The following is a 22,395-nucleotide window of genomic DNA, read 5'->3' as shown; positions in this document are numbered from 1 at the left end:
CACATATATATATATATAATATATATATATAATATATATACAGCTCACTTTGAGACACTCATTGCTGAGTCTTGTTATCTATTTAGTGACATTACAACGCATTTTCCTTGCCTTGCCTTCCATGTTTTGAACCTTTGCTTTGATTTGTTTGATCATTCCTGTATGCTGCCTGCCTTCTGACTATTTGCCTGCTATTTCGACTACGCCTCTTGATTGCTTTTGTACATTTGTTTGCCCCTGTGTTGACAACTGCTTATCTGACCTCACCAATAATCCTGCATGTGGATCTGCACCCCTGTTGTCAGTGTCACTTCCCTGGTTACATTGGCATGTAAAATAAAATAAATAAAACTAAGTATAAAACTAAAATACAATAGTAAATTGCTAAAGTAATACTAAAATAGATAACAATAAATAAAGACCAACACAAAAAGAAAGAAATAATAAAATAAATAAATCAGTAATGATGATAATAATGATAATAATAATAATAATAATAATAATAATAATAATAATAATAATAATAATAATAATATCAATATAACATATGCAATAATATAATATAATATAATATAATATAATATAATATAATATAATATAATATAATATAATATAATATAATATAATATAATATGCAATAATATAATATAATATGCAATAATATAATATAAAACAATATAGTATAATATATAATAATATGATATAATATAATAAATTATGATATAATATAATAAATTATAATATAATATGATCAATTATAATATAACATAACATAATATAACATAACATAATATAATATAACATAATATAATAAATTATTATATAATATGATAAATTTTAATATAATATAATATAATATAATATAATATAATATAATATAATATAATATAATATAATATAATATAATAATATAATATAATATAATATAATATAATATAATATAATAAAATATAATAAAATATAATATAATATAATATAATATAATATAATATAATGAAAAAACATGAAAAATTATATAATGACCCCTGTTTCATATTGACTTAATACAGGAAAGTTTTGAAAATAACTTTTTGAGCATAAAATTTGCTCCTGGTTCAGTCGGGAACACTTTCAACCCTTGAACACCCACAGAGTTTGACATTTCACAGAGTTTTAATGCCACCACAGCGGCGACTCAAAACTCCAGCCGCACGAAATTAAAAAAGTGAGTGATGTTGAAACCTGTAGTTTGTGGAAAAAAACGCTGCTTCCTTCCTTTAGGGAAAGAGCGGGAGATTTTGTGGCTCCAGAATCAAAGAAAGAAGCTTTGCTCTCTGATGTAATCAATCCTTTGTGGCTCTTTTTTGCCCCCAGAAACATCTGTGATTCAGCGGCTCTCCCACACCGAGCAAAACAGCAGAATCTGTCTAATCCTGAGAGTTGCTTAAAAACAGCTCACGATCCCGAGACTGAACCTGACTGATGTTTTAAAGAGGAGTAATGCGGACTAATGGACGAGGGCTTTACTTCTGCGTCATTCAGAGTCACGACTGAGCATCGGGGAAGTGGATTTAAAATCTGTTTGTTGAGTCGAAAAACAACTCCAATAAAGAAAAATTAGGACTTCAAAAAGCGTAAAAAAAAGGAAAAAAAAGAAAAGTGGAACAGAGGTGCAGAGATAAATCGGAAAATACTGACTTAAAAGATTAAGCAATAATTATTTATGTTATATTAATTTGTATGCTGTTATAGAATCACAATTATAGAGGTAATAAAAAATGAAAATGTATCAAATAAAAAATAAAACAAAATAAAATAAAATAAAACATTAAAATTTTAAATTTTAAAAATAACTAAACTTGGTAAATAATCATAATAACAATAACAACAATAATAATAATAATAATAACAATAATAATAATAATAATTATTATTATTATAATTATTATTTATATTATTATTGTTGTTATTATTATTATTATTATTATTGTTATTATTATTAATAATTACTAAGTTTAGTTATTCTTTAAAAAAATATTTGATAAAAAAATTGGATTCAAATCAAATCACAGCAATATTTATGTTGTCATAAAATCACAATTATGAAGGTGGCAAAAAAAATAAAATATATATTTTTTAAATAAATAAAATTTTAATGTAAAAAAATAATAATAAAATAAAAATAATAAATATTTAATAATAAATAATAAAAAAATAAAACAAAATTGAATTAAACAAAACAATAACATAAAATAAATGTAATAAAACAATTACACTAAGTTAATAATAATAAGATAATAGAATCAAGCAAAAAGAATAAATAAAATTAGAACCAAATAACATTACTTTTCCTTCAGCTAATAATACAATAATTAGGTGTATATATATATATATATATATATATATATATATATATATATATATATATATATATATATATATATATATATATATATATATATATATATATATGTGTGTGTATATGTGTGTGTGTGTGTGTGTGTGTGTGTGTGTGTGTGTGTGTGTGTGTGTGTGTGTGTGTGTGTGTGTGTCATTACACAATATTTATACTTTTTATACATAATAAATAAATAAAATGATTACATTTAACCAAATATAATATAATATAATATAATATAATATAATATAATATAATATAATATAATATAATATAATATAAAATAAAATAAAATAAAATAATATAATATAATAAAAAATAATATAATATAATATAATATAATATAATATAATATAATATAATATAATATAATATAAAATAAAATAATATAAAATAAAATAATATAATATAATATAATATAATATAATATAATATAATATAATATAATATAATATAATATAATATAATATCAAATTGTCTCAATCCCAGCCACATTATTTTTCAGTGACTGCTGATCCTTCAGAGAACAGCCATCGCTGAAAAATGCAGCTATGTATATGGCATTGCTAATGTGTTTAGCTCTTCCATTAAAGTGCCACTGTTATGCATAACGTGTTTAAAAGACATATAGGCAACACATAAGCCAGCGTTCCAGTTCAGACTTAATCCTGCAGGCTTTCAAAGGCCTTAACAGCATCAGGATTTCTCAATAATGCATCAAAAACACAAGGCCCCATAGGAAGCAGAGGCGTAATCAAAAAGTGGGAGTTGAAGAATTTCTAAATAGACTCCTATAAATAGCAGAGGAATGAAAAAAGAACGAGGGCATGGAGAAAGGATGAAGGATCAAATCCCTCAGAGGAGGCAGATAAAGGACGAGTGTTGCTTCACAACACCAAAATCCAAAACTGCAGATTTATGAGGCGCTTCGACCAGAGCAACTATTACAACATACTGTTGAAGTCTGAATCATTATGCCTTCTGAATGATTAGCCCCCCTGTATATATACTATATTTTTCCACAATTTTTATTATTATTTTTTGTTTTAAATATGCATTGTAAAACACATTGCAAAAATAAAGAAAAGGGACAACATAAACATGTAACAATAAGCAAATACACTGAAGAGTATGAGCGAAAATAAAAATAAATCAATAAAATTGATTAAAAATGAATTAGGGCGACGCGGTGGCGCAGTAGGTAGTGCTCTGGTAGGTCACTGGTTCAAGCTGCGGCTGGGTCATTTGGCGTTTCTGAGTGGAGTTTGCATGTTCTGCCTACGTTTGCGTGGGTTTCCTCCGGGTGCTTCAGTTTCCCACACAGTCCAAAGACATGTGGTACAGGTGAACTGGGTCGGCTAAAGTTGTCTGTAGTGTATGAGTGTGAGTGAGTGTGTATCAATGTTTCCCAGAGATGGGGTGTAGCTGGAAGGGCATCCGCTCCGCAAAACATATGCTAGATAAGTTAGTGGTTCATTCCGCTGTGGCGACGTCAGATGAGACTAAGCTGAAAAGAAAATGAATGAATGAATAAATAATATGAATACAACATTATTTATTTATTTGTTTGTTTTTATTGTTAATTGAATAATTATAAAAAATATGAATTTATTATTTGTTTGTTTGACTGTTATTTGTTTATGCATTTGTTTTTATAATTTATACATTTTATTATTATTTATCTATTTTATATTTTTATTATTATTTTTTATTATAAGTTATTTTTATTATTTTTATTATATTTTTATATACATTATACATGTTATTATTATTATTATTATTATTATTATTATTATTATTATTATTATTATTATTATTATTATTTAATATTTTTATTATCATTTTATTTTTTATTATTCATTATTTTTATTATTTTATTATATTTTATATACATTATACATTTTATTATTATTATTTATTTATTTTATATTTTAATATTATTTATATATTTTTATTTGTTGTATTATCAATTTTTTAATTTTTAATTTTTATTTTTAGTATTATGTTTTATATTAACTTATCTGTTTGTCTTTATGGCAATTTCTTATTAACCTAAACACATTGTAAAACACAAATTACTTTAAAATAAACCTTAATATTCTTAAAATTAAATCTATTGTAAATTCTATTGTAAATGTTTTATAAGCAATAATTTATGCCATATTCAGTACAGTATGACCCCGAATGTAGAAGCAGGTCAGAGGTCAGTGTGTGTGTGTGTGTGTGTGTGTGTGTGTGTGTGTGTGTGTGTGTGTGTGTGTGTGTGTGTGTGTGTGTGTGTGTGTGTGTGTGTCACTTCACACTCAGCAGAGTCCAGAAAGAGCTTCATTCATCACACACACACGTACACACACACACACACACACACGCACACACACACACACACACACACACACACACACACACACACACACTGCTTGGGCGTTTAGGAGAGATCCTGTGCACGGGTCGATACTGATCCCACAGTGCTGAAGCTGTTTCTGGGGATTAGCTGGAAATCTGCGCTGCCTATCAGAGTGATGAATACAGCCGTGTGTGTGTGTGTGTGTGTGTGTGTGTGTGTGTGTGTGTCAGAAACACCTGTCCTTACAGATAAGCACCACAAGACAAGCAGAGCATGAGAAACACACACAGACACACACACCTGCAGATCACTAATTCCAGATCAGATCTACAGTACATACACACACACACACACACACGCAAACACACACACACACATGCAAACACACACACACACACACACACAAACACACACACTTGCAGTTCACTGACTTCAGACCAGATCTACAGTAAAAACACACATACACACACACACACACTACACCTGTAGCTCACTGACTACAAATCAGACTTACAGAGCGCACACAAACATGCACGTGCACACACTAACACATACACACACACACACTTGCAGCTCACAGACTTCAAATCAGACAGTGCGCGCACACATACACACATAAACACTCACAAACACGTAGCTCTGAGTAAAAACAATTTTACAACACACACACACACACACACACACGCATACATAAACACAACGCACACACACACATATTACACCTGCAGCTCACTGACTTCAAATCAGACAGTGCGCGCACACATACACACATAAACACTCACAAACACGTAGCTCTGAGTAAAAAACTATTTTACAACACACACACACACACACACACACACACACACACACACACAAACAACACCTGTATCTCACTGACTACAAATTAAACCTGCAGCGCGCACACACACCCACACACACACACACACTTTCACCTCACTGACTCCAGCTAATTTTATGATCCAATATAATACCCATAAAGCAACAGGTCACGCAGCCACATCACTGAATCAAACCACCACGTCAGTATGCTAATTACCAATTAATGCTAATGCAGTCGGCCGCGAGTGTAAACACATTATAAATTTAAGAGCAGAACATACCTAATTAATAACAGGACTGTAAATGGCTTGGATTTCATCAACAACCCAGCCAAACTTTCGCGTTTAAAAGCGACGCATGATCTAATATGCAGAGCCATATACGCACGCAGACTGGGCATTTCAGATTTATTAATGCCATTGATGAAGTATTAATGACTCGGCTCACTATTAATGAAACTCCTCCTGTTCCTCTGGCCCAAAACAGCATCTATAATCAGCGTTCTGCCCAGATCCAGAGGCGCAATTAACAGTCTGTCAGTGTTACAGGCCACTAATGTTCATTAAAGCTGGCCGGGCTTTCTGATTCAACACTCATTCCCTAATAAGTGGACATCTTTGGAGTGAATAAAAACACACGTGAGGTTTCTTGACTGCTTAAAGTGCACCTATTATGCCACAATCACTTTTATAATTGGTTTAGACAAAGTTATGAAAACAGTGTGTGAATAACCAGCTTATAATGGTAAACATTAATTAATTAATATAATTAATACAACACAATTGATGAAAACAGTATGCAGAAACACTTTGATTGACATTCTCCCTTTGTATGTGTTATCCGAGGGGAAAGCCCCGCCCATTAGTTAGTTAGTTAGTTAGTTAGTTAGTTAGTTAGTTAGTTAGTTAGTTAGTTAGTTAGTTAGTTAGTTAGTTAGTTAGTTAGTTAGTTAGTTAGTTAGTTAGTTAGTTAGTTGGTTGGTTGGTTGGTTGGTTAGTTAGTTAGTTAGTTGGTTAGTTAGTTGGTTAGTTAGTTAACTAAATTTATAGTGTGGAACGCTGCATATTACAGTGTAGTTAATTCCCAGCAGTGACAGGATGTCAACATGACATCACACCGTAAAAAATGCAGGTTTCCACACAATTCATTCATGTTGTCCCATTACAAATCGGTTCAGTTACTTAACAACTTAAGTTAACAAATTCAAGTGAATTGAACATAAAACAATTAGGTTGTCTCAAAAAAAAAAAACTCAAATTGTTTTGTTTCACCTCATTTTAAATGAGTAGTTTGAACAAGCAGCACAAATCATTCTTTCAGTGCAGATTGTGCAAGTGTTCCAATTTTAAAAGTTGTTCACGTGTTGATTTGTTTGTTTGTTTGCTTGTTTATAGAAGATTAAATAACTAAACAGTTACTAAAAAGGACTTATTTGTTTGTAAAATAAAATCATTTATGTGCTGTTAGTTAATTAATTTAGTTAGTAAGTTAGTAAGTTGCTGCTTGTTTAAAATACTTATGTAAAGTGAGCTGAAACACAATTGCTTAGATCTTTAAGGGAAAACCTAATAGTTTTATGTTCAATCCAATTAAGTTTGTTAAGTTAACTTAATGGATTTTTGTTAGGACTACCTGAATTAATTGTGTGGAACGCTGCATTTTACAGGTACATACAGGTTTCCACACAATTCATTCATGTCCCAACAAAAATCGATTCAGTTAACTTGACAAATTTAAGTCAAATGAACATAAAACAATTAGGTTGTTCCCCAAAAAAAACTCAAATTGTGTTGTTTTAGCTCATTATTTATAAGTAGTTTGAACAAGCAGCACAAATCATTGTTTCAGTGCAGATTGACGTTGTACCACAATGTCGTGGGGCATTGCATTTTCTTAGGAAATGAAAATTGGGTTGACGTCAGGCCGACATCAATGTCCAACGTCTGACAGATGTTGCAGTTTGGGTACTTTCGAACGCAACTTAAAAATAACAAAATATCAATGTCTAATGATGTTACAGCTTGACGTTGTGTGGACGTTACCTGTATGACATCTATCAGACGTTGGATTTTGGTTGCCATGCGTGATGAATAAATATCAGTATTTGATGTCAATATGACATTGGTTTAAGATGTTGATTTGGTTGATTTTGGTTGCTAGATGTTGGATTTTAGTCACTTTACAACACATCCCAAAGACATGGACTGCTCACACAGACTCAGTGCTGAGGAAGGCACAACAACGCCTCTTCTTAACAAGCCCCCACATCCTCCGCTCATTCTACACCTTCACTGTGGAGAGCATCCTGTCTGGCTGTATCATCACCTGGTATGGAAATAGCACCAGCAGCAATCGCAAAGGCCTACAAACGATAGTGCGAACTGCTGGACTCGTAGTAGGAGGTGAGCTTCCCTCCTTCCAGGACATTTACACCAGGCGGTAAATGAGGAATGCCAAGAGAATCATTAGCGACTCCAGCCACCCAAGCCATAGACTTTTCTCTCTGCTACCCTCAGGCAGACGGTTCCGCAGCATCCGGTCACGCACCAGCCGACTGAAGGAAAGTTTCTTCCCTCAGACTATCAGGCTGATGAACACTTAACCCACCCCACACAAACTCTTCCATACCCCTCACTGCACACCATCAATATGTAGCATGCACTGCACTTTAACCAATCCATACTTGGAACAATACTGCCTACAACTACGTGGACACCTATTCATTGTACATATCGCTGTCAATTTCACATTGTCCTGTTTTTTGTTTTTGTTTTTTTTTTTTTTTTTTTTTGGGGGGGGGGGGGGGGGTATACTGTAGTATTTTGTACTGTCGTTGTATTTGCACTGTCATTGTATTTGCTCTGTCTGTATTTTGTACTGTCTGGAGCCAGCACCTAAGCTTTTCACTCATCACAGCACACGTGCAGCTGATGATATGGAAAAAAAAAAAAAATCAACGCCATTTCACATTGTTATTGGACGTCAAAATAACATTGTTCTTAGATGCTGACGACTTAAATCTAACCTAAAATTAATGTCTTATGACATTGGGTGTCTGCTGGGTTAATTTGCTAGTTAATCACTCTCTCGATTCATTAATAAAGCAACACATTTATACAAAATAAAAAAAGTAAATGAAACCACCCTGGGTCTTCTAAGGACACGGCAAAGTTCATTTACACCACACGTCATCGTTTCTGTTCGCACTACATGCAAATCCAGAGCTCTGAAATTAACCTTTACATAACCTGTGAATATGCAGTCCTGCTCTGCACTGTACGCCTTCATTATGACATTTCAAAAACTGTATAATTAGTGTGCGCTGTAAGGAGCAGCTCTTCCAGCCCATTACAGTGGCGGTTTGGAGAGTCTGACCCGTCTAATTAAGAGCTGAACCCCCTGAAGCAAACCATAACAAAAGGTTAAGAAGCAGATACTAAACAGCTCTAATGCAAACGATTACATAAGGAATAATTCAGAGACCATAGGAGCAGATCGCAAGTTCACAGATCAAAGTGATTTCAGAAAGTTTTGATCTAAAATCTTCAGGTTTATCTTTCCAAAATACAACAGTCTGTGATCATTTCTGCTGGTAGTGACTTCAAACGAAGCAGACTTTTACAATTCATGTTCATTTTCAAACATCAACAGGCTAAAAAAACTGAAAAGTTATTTCATTCCTAATTCAAACTATAAATATTCAGTTTTAAAAATAGTTTTCTGCTACTTTCAGAATCGTTTAGCTTCACTGCACAAAGATTCATTTGCAGTTCAGTTTTCTGAACCAGTTTAAATAACATTTTGCTTTCAGTGATTCACTTTCTGAACCAGTTCAAACAACAACAAATAATTCATTGCAAAACCGCACTAGTAACACGTACTAGTTGCACAGATATTCATCTATTTGTTCAAATTCATTCTCAAAGATTCATTTTTTTCTGAAATGATAGGCATTCATTCAAAACCACCACAACAACAAAGATTCTGAATGAGTTCAAACCAAAATATTCACTCCTAAAAACAAATATTTAGAATTCAGTAAATGTGCAAGTTTCTAAACCAGTTCAGAGTACAAAAAGATTCGCTCTCAATGAGTCATTTTGTTAGAATAGGTTCAAACAATTGAATCAGAGCCATTAAAACAACACAATCATTCAACAAAATTGACTCATTAGGTAAAAACTCATTCAGCAAATCTATGCACCAGTTCAAAGTAGCAAAGGATTCGCTCTCAAGGAGTCATTTTCTTTTTAGAATCGGTTCAAACTATTGATTCAAAACCACTAGAACAACAAAATCATTCAACAGAACTGACTCAGTCAGAAAAACTCATTCAGCAATGATTCTCAGTGATTCTTTTTTTTTAGTATTGACTCAAAAAAATTGATTCAAAACCACTAGAACAACACAATCATTCAACAAAACTGACTCCTTCTGTAAAACTCATTCAACAAGTCTATAAACCAGTTCAAAGTAGCAAAGGAATTGCTCTCTAGAAGTCATTTTCTTTTTAGAATTGGTTCAAACTATTGATTCAAACACACTCGAACAACAAAATCATTCAACAGAACTGACTTATTTAGTAAAACCTGCAAGTTTCTAAACCAGTTCAAAGTACACACAAAAGATTCACTCACAACTCACAAGCATTGGTTCAAACAACAGATTCAAAATCAATAGGACAACACAATTCGTCAACAGAACTGACTCATTCAGTAAAACTTGCAAGTTTATAAATCAGTCCAAAGTAAAAGATACATTCTCAATGATTCGTTTATTTAGAATTAGTTTGAACAATTGATTCAAATCCAACAGAAAAACATGTTTCAACAGAACTGACTCTAAATAACTACTTCTTCAGTTCAAACTACTAAAATATTCACTCTTAATGATTTTTATTAAATCAGTTCAATCAACTGATTCAAAACCACAACCAAATTTGTCAACAAAACTGACTCATTCAGTAAAACTTGTAAGTTCATAAACCAATGCAAAATACCAAAAACAAACATAAATCTTAATGATTCTTTTAGAGTTGGTTCACACAATTGATTCAAATCCAATTGATTAGCAGTCTTTAACAGACCTGACTCATTCAGTGAAATATGCAAGTTTATAAACCAGTTCAAACCACTAAAAGATTCTCTCTAAATGAATCATTTCTTTAGAGTCGGTTCAAACAATTGGTTCAAAACCATTAGAACAACAAAATCTGTCAACAGAACATACTCATTCAGTAAAACCCATTCAGCAAGTATATAAACCATATTTAACTACCAAAAGTTCACTCTCAATGATTCCTTTTTTAAGAATAGGTTCAAACAATTAATTAAAAACCACTAGAACAACAAAATCCTTCAACAGAACTGATTCATTCAGTAAAACCTGCAACTTTATAAACCAATTTAAAGTATCAAATGATTCACTCTCAATTATTCCTTTTTTTTAAGAATAGGTTCAAGCAATTGATTCAAAACTACTTGAACAACAGCAGAACTGACTTTCTGTGATTTATTTTTAGAAACAGTTAAAACAAATGACTCAAAGGCACAGAATAATTTTGTTCAACAAATGAACATTACTTGATAAGCAAGCAACTTTTTCCAGTACACAAAGACGTCAAGTGTTCTAAATCAAAAACAACTCATTAAAATCAATGAAATCAAATGAACGATTCATTCATAGACTGCAAAATATCACATTTACTAAAAGTCAAAATCTTTATTTCACATTATTCTTTTCCAACAGCTGTTTATTAGCAAAAAGCCCCGGAGTAAACAGAAGTGCAAACATGGACACTTCCAGTTGTGTGATCTATAAAAAACAAACTTGACGGGAGATTATGCGCAGCTGTAAATAAACCCAAAGGAACATTTAATTTAAATATAGATTTTATTGAACCACTTGTCATCATATGAACATCATATAAATCATTAATAAATAAATAAAAAGTCCAATATATTAAGCAGTTATCATTTGATGGTTTATGCAATCACATCACAGCTTCATTTTAGCAACAAACTGTACCGATCCGCCCTATACACCAGGCCTGCACACACACCAATCCCCCTCAATGGGGTATATGCCGAGCTAGTGCTGTTCCCATGCTGATAAACTTCCGGTGACCAGTTATTGTGAACTTTTTTCCATTTTATACGGTTCCTTTTACAGGATCGATGTTGTAATTTTATTAAAATACATCCAGTTAAATAAACTTTGAAAATTATTTAGTTGCTCAAGCATAAAATGGGAGAAAAAGCTGTTTACTCGCATGCTCCCGTCAGAATCGGCAGGCTAGCGCAGAAGCTCCATTGAATATACTGGAGTAAAATAAATGGTCATATTATAAAGACATGGAGGTGGAAAATGTAATGTAATGCAGGGCTTGCATAATCTTGCATAATCTGAGGCCCACTGTAAATCGGACAACACTCAGCTAGTGGAGATCGCTGATTTTTAAAGAAAACAGACCTTAAACGCACCGGTTTATGCATTGGCATTCAATTCGTCGGAAGCACTTAACCCAGGTTACTGGCAAATTAAAAGTCCTACTAGCATGCTTCGGCATATACCCTATTCGCCTTTTGCACACAAAACTCGATTAACTTTTTCCCAGGCCTCCGAAAGCCAAAAATCACCTCTGGTTCCACCTTCAGCAACTTCCTCTGAAAATTAGTTGGCCACAGTTGGCCCCAGATTTTAAAGCGAACCGCTTTCCACTCACCGTCAAACTTTTTGTGTCTGGAGGTGAATGTTGTGCGTATGTTCCTGCTGCTGTCGTCCACCAGCCTCTCGAAGTCCAGCTTGCTCTGCTGTCCGAGCTGATCCTCTATGTCTGAAGTACAGCAGGTGTATCCTTGAGCACAGACCCGCAGATGCTCACCTGGGGGACGAGAAAAGGACATCTTTCACACACCGCTAATCAAACACGCTTCATTACGCCGTCGCTCCGTTCCCAAAGCGCCGACAGAATTAATGGTGCGCTGCACCACTGGATCTGACATCTTTAATTACGTCAAAGCGGCAGATGGATGATTGAGAGCCGGCTTTAAACTGAATTTACAGCATTACTTCAATACATCGTCATCAGTGAAACAACTCTTTAAAGATGTTATTTGATTTTGTTCTAACTCCAAAAATAATAATGAAGAATATGCTAATCAGTGGGCATCACAGTGGAGCCGTGGGCAGCACAATCGCCAGCAAGAAGGTCACCTGTTCAAGCCGTGACTGGGTTAGTTGGCATTTCTGTGTGGAGTTTGCATGCGTGTGTTTTCCTCCTCTAGTTTCCCCCCACAGTCCAAACACATGCTCTATACTGTAGGTGAATTGAAGAAACTAAATTGGACATAGTGCGTGAGTGTGTGTGTGAATGAGTGTGTATACTGTAGATGTTTCCCAGAACTGGAAGGGCATCCGCTGCGTAAAACATATGCAGGAATAGTTGTTGGTTCATTCTGCTGTCGCGATCCCTGATAAAAAAGTGACTAAGCCGAAGGTAAATGAAGGAATGAAAGAATGAATATTCAAAAAAAAATTCAATAAATATATATATATATATATATATATATATATATATACAGTGCTTAATTTGTGTACTGCGAGGTCCCGGAACAGATTGAGGTAACAGATCCAGCATGTTTCCCAAGGATGTAGAGGTGTCGCGCATGAAAGTGGAAAGTGTGTGTGTGCGTGTTTGGTGGGTTGGGTTGGGGTTTGGTGGGGCGATGGACGGCGGAGGGTGGTGGCAGGGGACAGTGAAAAGAGTCGGAGAGTCATAATAAAAGCAGTTTTTAAAAACATTTTTAAGATAAAAATCATCATTTAACATATGTGTGTGTGTGTGTGTGTGTGTGTGTGTGTGTGTGTGTGTGTGTGTGTGTGTGTGTGTGTGTGTATATATATATATATATTATAAATATATATTTATTTATTTTTTTATTTATTAATATTTTTTTTGTAATTATGTATATGTTTAATGATAATATTTATTCTAAAAATGTTTTTAAAAACTGTTTTATTCCAGCCAAACTAAAACTAGTCAGATAAAAAAAGAAAATTCTAATAAGAAATACTGTAAGAATTTATAAAGAAAAAGAAAATTATATATATATATATATACATACATACATACATACATACATACATACATATATAGTCAGAATTAATGGAGATGTTTTTCAACACATTTCAGCAGTAAATATTTTTAATAACACATCTCTAATAACTGATTTATTTGATCTTTTCCATGATGACAGTAAATAATATTTGACTAGACATTTATCAAGACTCTTCTATACAGCTAAAGTGACATTTAAGGGCTTAACTAGATTAATTAGGTTAAATAATTTGACCTTAAAATGGCTTTAAAAAATTAAAAACTGCTTTTATTTTAGCTGAAATGAAACAATTAAGACTTTTTCCAGAAGAAAAAATATCATCAGACGTACTGTGAAAATTTTCCCGCTCTGTTAAATATATATATATATATATATATATATATATATATATATATATATATATATATATATATATATATATATATATATATATATATATATATATATATATATAGTATACCATACCACGCTCGCTCTGTTTTGTTAATACTATCCCAGAATTTAAATCTTTACTCAAAACGCACTTGTTTTCTGAATGTTACACTTCTGATTTGATAAACTGACCACTTTGTTTGATCACCTGTGCTCTGCATATTTGTCCCCCAGGTCTTGTTATGTATTTCCAGTTATATTTGACTTCCTGTATGTTTGTGAACCTATAATGTTGACTTTATTTGAGTACTGTTTCTTTCCATGTCTTCTCGTATCGCTTTTTGCTACATTCTTTGTAAACTGTCCTTGAGCTCTAGAAAGGTGCCAAATAAATAAAAATTTATTATTATTATTACTATTGTATATATTTTCCAGGTGCAACAGTACTATCGTCCATTTTAATTGAGGTTTACAGAAGAGATTTCTGAAATGCCCTTCAGTGTAACTATACAAAAAAATTATTATTTATTTCACATTAATTTATTATGTTTTACTTTTTATTTAAAAGCTTAAGTTGGCCACTTTTATGTAATACCAAATGGAATAGTTGTCAGTTCATTCCGCGGTGGCGAACCCTGATGAATCAGAGACTAAGCTAAAGAAAATTTATGAATTTCTACTCTCCTAAATACATGGAAAATAAACAAATAACCCATCTTTAAACTTCCTCTGAGCTTGTGTTTTCTTTTCTTTCGTTTTTTTTTTTTTTTTTTTTTTTTGCAGTTAGATGAGCTTTTTTACTGTGAACATGTAGGAAAGTTGTCAGAATGTCAGTGTGAAAACGGATTTGCCATGTATTTTTGAGGCTTGGTGCTTGACAGGGTACATTATATTATAATATGTTCGACGTGATGTTTTATATAGTTTGCCTGTGGGGAGAAAAGTCGAAACCAAGTTCAGCTCAGCATGAGAAAGCATATTACTTCCATAGTGTGAAGGCTTTTTTTTAGAGAGAGAGAGAACCTGGATTTTCTGGAAGAGCTAAAGTGAAATACTTTTACAATTTATTTTGTTTAGAAATAATTTATTTTATTAGATCTTTATTTATTTTTTAACTTAAAAATAAAATTTAATTTTTTTATAAGTTCCACATATTACATATTTGAATAGCTTTATAGTATAATAATAGGATTAATAATAATAATAATAATAATAATAATAATAATAATAATAATAATAATAACAGTAATAATAATTTTATTTTTATTTATTTTATTTGTACACATTTTTGTCAATTTTTTAATTATTTTAGTACTATTTTAATTTAAAAAATTATTTCAATAGTTTATATTACATATTACAGAAACAACAGCGTTTAAATGTCCAAATCACTGCTTTTTTGTTGGGTTGTTGTTGTTGTTTTCCACCAGATTCCCATGAGCACCAACTTGCTTTAACAACCCACCTGCAAACGAATTACATTTTTACAGTATAAATGGCATGGCTCCAGTCAATCTGTCCAGTTTGCATTCTGCACCTGTCCATCCGCACCATCTGTCCAGCTCAGCATTAAACCGGCCTTCCCATTGCAACTTAACCAGAAAAAAAAAAAAAAATCTCCCAACACCTGCTAGATTAAACCTACTGCCACACAGGGTCAACACTGCAGCGCCTACTAAAACCACCGCCAAAGTGATTCTGGCACGTGCAGAACAAAATGCATGGAGAAAATGCCAAAACTACAGCCTAATGACACATTTAAAATCAACTCTGACTCTGGCGAGGAATCATTAGCCGCTCGCGCCGAGCAGAAACCATAAACAGGAGTGCGCTGATGATAACAAGACCTCTTTCCTTCCACTAGCACTGAATGTGGAAACTCATATCAGACCATTATACACAGAGCAGACGCTTATTTTCCCATACATATCGACTTCTGAGAATATTTTCAGGCCTTTGTGCGATTTTAATTTGTGATTGCGTCTTGTGTGCGTGTAAATGTAATGAGTGAGAAATTGTGCAATTTATGAACAGGCCCGTATCTCTGCATGAATAATAGGGAAATAGAGGTTATAAGGCTCTGTGTTCATTGTTGTACGTTTCTCATATTAAAGTTCAATCATATTTGAGTTTCGTCAAACATTACGTGTGCTTTTATTATCTTGAATCGGTTGGTCAGGGGTGTTTCTGAATATTACTGTGGCTTAGAGATGTTTTTTTTTTGTTGTTTTTTTTTTCTGCATGGAAAATTAACATGATAAATGAGATCTCTGTAATAGCTTAAATGTTTTTCCAAGATGGGAATGACTATACATGGAGAATACATTTAAATGGCTTTACTATTAATGCATGTCAAAGGATTGTATACTATTCGTTTGTTTTTCCCAAATACCAGACTATTCCAAAAGTGTTTTTGCTCATTAATACAGCATTTATTAGTGCAATAAAAAAGAAATAAAATGTAATAATAATAAATAAATATTTTTATAATAATAATAATAATAATAATAATAATAATAATAATAATAATAATAATTGTTTATAGAAATGTATTAAAATTAATATTAATATCAACAATAATAACTCTTTGTTTGGTTTTTTAATACCAGACTAATCCAAAAGTGTTTTTAAACATCTTTAAGGTTTTTTCGCTCAACAAAGCAGCATTTATTAGAATCAAAGTTCAATAAAAATTTTAAAGAAAAAATTAATAATAATATATTTTTTTTAATTTAATAAAAATAATAATATTTTTTTAGAAATTTAACAATAATAATAATAATAATAATAATAATAATAATAATTATAATAATAATCATCATCATCATAATCATAATCATAATCATAGTAATAAATATGTGTTTTTGATAATAAAAGGTGCATTTATTAGATTAAAAGTACAATAAAACTTAATTCAAATTTTTAAATAATAAAATAAATTTAACCAAGTGTCATTTATTAGATTTAAAGTACATTAAATTCCAAATAAAAAGTGTAAAAACATAAAGAAATTAAAACAAAATACAGTTTATTACATTAAAAGTACAATAAAAACTATACAAAATAGTTAAATAATTTTATTAAAACAAATGTAATTTCAAAGACAAAAATTACAATAAAAGCCAAAAAAAAAAAAAAACTTGAATAATAATTTAATGAAATCAAATGTCATTTATTAGATTAAAAGTACAATACATACTAAATACAAATTTATGAAATAATAATTAAACAAAAACACTTCATTTATTTGATTAAAAGTAAAATAAAATCTAAATAAAACTGTAAAATAATAATGTATCTAAAGCAAATGTCATGTATTAAATAAAAGTACAATAAAAACTAAATAAAAATGTGAAATAAGAATTATTTTAAAACAAATGTCAGTATTAGATTAAAAGCATAATTTCATAGAGTAAAATAATAATTAAATGCAAGCAAATGACATTCATTAGATTAAAAAAATAAATAAAAATGTAAATGTCATTGAGAAATGTAATTTCTCAGAAATTGTACAATAAGAATTCAATTAAAGCAAGTGTCATTTATTAGATTAAAAGTACAATAAAAACTAAATTAAAAAGTGCTAAATAATAATTAAATTAAAACAAATTATTAAATATAATTTTAAGATTAAAAGTACAATAAAATAAAAAAGCAAAACAATAATTCAATTCAAAACAGAAGTTTTCACTTTTAATATATTCCAAGGAGTAAATTATTATTTTGATTAAACATGGAATTCTGTGTCACATTAACCTTCAGAAATCACTCTGGTATGCTCAAAAATGCTTAATTAAAATAAACTTTTGTTTAAATTTATTTTTTAATGACAAATTAAATTTTTTGGTTCTTCTTTGTAATTAAAGGTCAAGAACAGCATTTTTGAATTTACCATGATGCCTTCATTGTAGATTTTTTGTTTAATTTTAGGCATTTAAAAAAGTTTTAGTACAAATAAAAAAATTAATAATATTAATGATATTAATGTGATGGATGGATGGATGGATGGATGGATGGATGGATGGATGGATGGATGGAGGGATGTATGGACTAAGCCAGATATCTTAAACTCAATTAAATCTAATGTTGATATTATTATTATTATTATTATTATTATTATTATTATTATTATTATTATAAGTTTTGTACTTCTACAATACAACAATGATTAAATAATCCCTATTTCTTATTTCATCAATGAAATTTTAGGAGAAACATGACAAGACTTAAAGAAAGGCGAACCCAAATAAGAACAAAGCAGCAGCATCTGAGCTCTGGAATCTACATCAGGTCAGCAGAATCCACCGACTGTACGCCAACAGCTGGCTGATGTCACGGATGATGACAGACCAGGCCCTCATATTTCATCTCAGAGACATGTAAGTAATTCATGAGGAAGAATCAACTGCAGAAAAGTCTGTCATCTCTCAAACACACACACACACATACACACACACACACACACGCACGCACGCACGCACGCACACACACATTTGTACATCTTTATGGGGACATCCTATAGACAATTTTTTATCCTGTACAGACTTTATATCATATGTTTATTTTAAACTATTTTAAGGGGCGGCACAGTGGCACAATGGTTAGCACTATGGCCTCACAGCAAGAAGGTCACTGGTTCAAGTCCTAAAATATCCCTTATTTTCACATCTCAATGTTCAGGTATGATACACACACACACACACACACACACATTGGCTTCAGCCCAAAGTGTTTTAAAGCGTGTGGAGGTGAGGTCACGATGAGCGTGAGGTTTGCACAAAGCGTTCAGTTCTTCATTTACGCTCATTTTCTCTCTCTCTCTGGTGTGTTTCTGCACAGATGTGGCGGATCGTTCTGGATCGTTATCTCCGGAACCTGGAGCTGAAGCACTGCATTGTAATTAGCTGGAAATGCTGACGATGAGCCGATGCTGCTGCTGGTGTTCAGATGATGAAGAGATAAAGTCCATTTACTACAGACAGATGAGAAGAAGAGTCCTGCTGGAGCAACACAAAGAAGACCTTCACATAAGTGAAAAAAGGGTGACACGGTGACTCAGTGGTTAGTACTGTTGCCTTAAGGTCAATGGTTCGAGTCCCAGCAGAGTCATTTGGCATTTCTCTGTGGAGTTTGCATGTTCTCCCTGTGTTGGCATCGGTTTCCTCGGGTTTCCGCCACAGTTTAAACACATGCGCTATGAAAGAATTGGATGATCTAAACTAGCCGTAGTGTATGAGTGTATGTGAGTGTGTTTGCATGTTTCCTAGTTCTGGGTTGCAGCTGCATAATACATATGCTGGAATAGTTGGTGATTCATCCCACTGTGGCGGCTTCTGAAATAGAGACTAAGCCGAATAAAAATGAATAAATGAATATCTGTATTTGGATTATGTAGAACTGCTGTGGTGATCTGATCAGATGAACTTATCCCTGATTGGTCAGATGGTTTACTGTGATCTGATTAGTCAGATGAACTAGTCCCTGATTGGTCAGATGGTAATCCTGTGATTATATTAGTCAGATGATCCAGTCAGAGACTGGACAGATGGTCCTACTTTGATCTGATTGGTCAAATAGACCAGTCGGTGATTGGTCAGATGGTCATACTGTGATCTGATTGGTCGGATGAACCAGTCTGTAACTGGTCATTTTGTTCTATTGGGATCTGATTAGTTAAACAAACTTGTCAGTGATTGTCTAGAGGATCCTACTGTGTTTTGATTGGTCGGATGAATCAGTCCCTGATTAGTCAGATGGTAATAATGTGATTGACTTGGTCAGATGATCCAGTCAGTGATTGAACAGGTTCTACTGTGATTTGATTCGTTGGATAAACCAGTCTGTGATTGGTCAGATGGCAATACTGTGATTGAATTGGTCAAATGACCCAGTGGGTGATTGGTTAGATGGTCATACTGTGATCTGATTGGTCGGATGAATCAGTCACTGATTAATCAGATGGTAATACTGTGATTGAATTGGTCAGATGATCCAGTCAGTGACTGAAAAGGTTCTACTGTGATCTGATTGGTTGGATGAACCAGTCTGTGATTGGTCTGCCTTCTTTATATAGGTATCACAACCCTGACATAAAATACTGTATACTGCAAAGTTTTACCCTGTTCAGTAATACAAATACTAGCATTTTCAATAAATATTCAGACATCCTATCTAACTTCACGCTTAATCCACTCTTATTTAGTTCCAATAAAAGCAAATGTCAAATCCAACGTATCATTTTACATCAGCAAAGCCTCATATCAGTCGTTCTGGATTTGAGGAGTGACGCGACGCATGTGTGCATATCAAAATAGCACTAATCAGATTAAAGATACATTTAAAATATGGTGATTACAAGAGGGATTACATCCATTTTAAAACAAAAGACTTCTGCTCATGCATTAACTCCAACTCCATCTGTGCTGCCGTCAAAAATAAATCAATAAACCAACAAAAGCAATGAATCATTATTATTGACACCCAAAATGAATTCGGTGACTCAAGATTTTGAAATAATCTTCAATATTGAATGAAAAAAGAAAAAAGTTTATAGCGCAAACGCTGCTGGGTTCTGTCTGTATTCAAATATCGAGTCTGATGACAAGTCTGGCAGTAAGATGAACTGCTGCGGTACAGCACTGTCATGTTAACTAATGAAGAGGATCTGCTGGATGTTTTCATCTTTGCAGCTCCAGCTCCCATTATTAACCAAGCAGACAGCAAAAAAAGAGCTCCATTCACCTAGACTATGAGCGTCAGCTGGATTCTGAGAGGCTGTTTGTTGAACATCAAGGTCTACATGACCACAGGTACAGTACATCATGCTATCTTTTATTCATTGGCATGTTTCACTTGTATTTATGCAAGATTTGCTGCATCATGCTGGTCTGGAGATGCACAGATGTGGAGTATTATTAATTTATTATTAATGCCACTCATAGTTTGGGTTCAGACGATAAACAATACCTGTTTTCAGCATAGGTTTATTTTGGTCAGATGGTCTGCTACATGTTTTGGTCAGATGACCAGTCTGTGATTGAACAGATAATCCTACTGTGATCTGATCAGATGAACTTGTCCCTGATTGGTCAGATTGTTTACTGTGATCTGATTAGTCAGATGAACTAGTCCCTGATTGGTCAGATGGTAATAATGTGATGCAATTGGTCAGATGATCCAGTCAGTGACTGGACAGATGGTCCTACTTTGATCTGATTGGTCAAATAAACCAGTCGGTGATTGGTCAGATGGTAATACTGTGATTGAATTGGTCAGATGTTCCAGTCAGTGACTGGACAGATGGTCCTACTTTGATCTGATTGGTCAAATAAACCAGTCGGTGATTGGTCAGATGGTCATACTGTGATCTGATTAGTCGGATGAACCAGTCTGTAACTGGTCATTTTGTTCTATTTAATCTCATTAGTTAAACAAAGTTGTCAGTGATTGTCTAGAGGATCCTACTGTGATCTGATTGGTCTGATGAACCAGTCACTGATTGGTCAGATGGGTATACTGTGATTGAATTGGTCAGATGATCCAGTCAGTGATTGAACAGTTTCTACTGTGATCTGATTTGTTGGATAAACCAGTCTGTGATTGGTCAGATGGCAATACTGTGATTGAATTAGTTAAATGACCCAGTGGGTGATTGGTTAGATGGCAATACTGTGATCTGATTAGTCGGATAAAACAGTCAATGATTGGACAGAGGGTCCTAGTGTGAAATGACTGAGCAGATGATCCAGCAACTGATTTATCAGATGGTAATACTGTGATCTGATTAGTTGGTTGAACCAGTCAGTGATTGGTCAGATGGTCATTTTGTGATCTGAGTGGTTGAGTGAACCAGTTTGTGATTGGTCATATTGTTCTACTGTGATCTGATTGGTCAGATGTACCAGTCTGTGATTGGACAGATTATCCTTCTGTGAGTTGATTGGCTGGATAAACCAGTCAGTGATTGGTCAAATGGTCTTACTTTGATCTGATTGGTCAGGTGAAACAGTCAATGATGAGACAGATGGTCATACTGTGATCTGATTGGTTGGATGAACCAGTCTGCGATTGGCCAGATGGTCCTTGTGTGATCTGATCGATTGAATGACCCAGTCACTGATTGGTCAGGTGCACCTACTGTGATCTAATTAGTCGGATGACCCAGTCAGTGATAGGCCAGATGGTCCTAGTGTGATCTAATTGGTCAGATGACCCAGTCACTGATTGGTCAGGTGCACCTACTGTGATCAAATTAGTTGGATGAGCCAGTCAGTGATTGGTCAGATGGTCCTTGTGTGATCTGATTGGTCGGATGACCAAGTCACTGATTAATCAGGTGCACCTACTGTGATCTAATTAGT

General features: G+C 32.9%; 1 protein-coding gene across 2 annotated transcripts in view; it reads right to left on the bottom strand.

The window, feature by feature from the left end:
• Nucleotides 1-22,395, bottom strand: part of gpc6a (glypican 6a) — a 344,985-nt gene that overhangs the window by 255,632 nt on the left and 66,958 nt on the right. For both annotated transcript variants that reach the window (XM_087236291.1, NM_001109719.1), the window contains 1 exon segment: nt 12,268-12,426. In XM_087236291.1, coding sequence (XP_087092417.1) covers nt 12,268-12,426 — 159 coding nt within the window.

Source organism: Danio rerio, chromosome 1 (genome assembly GCF_052040795.2).
Source record: "Danio rerio strain M-AB ecotype USA chromosome 1, GRCz13ab, whole genome shotgun sequence".
Taxonomy (NCBI): Eukaryota; Metazoa; Chordata; class Actinopteri; order Cypriniformes; family Danionidae; genus Danio; species Danio rerio.
Note: the sequence above shows the minus strand (reverse complement) of the source record. Positions and strands in the feature narration are given on the sequence as shown.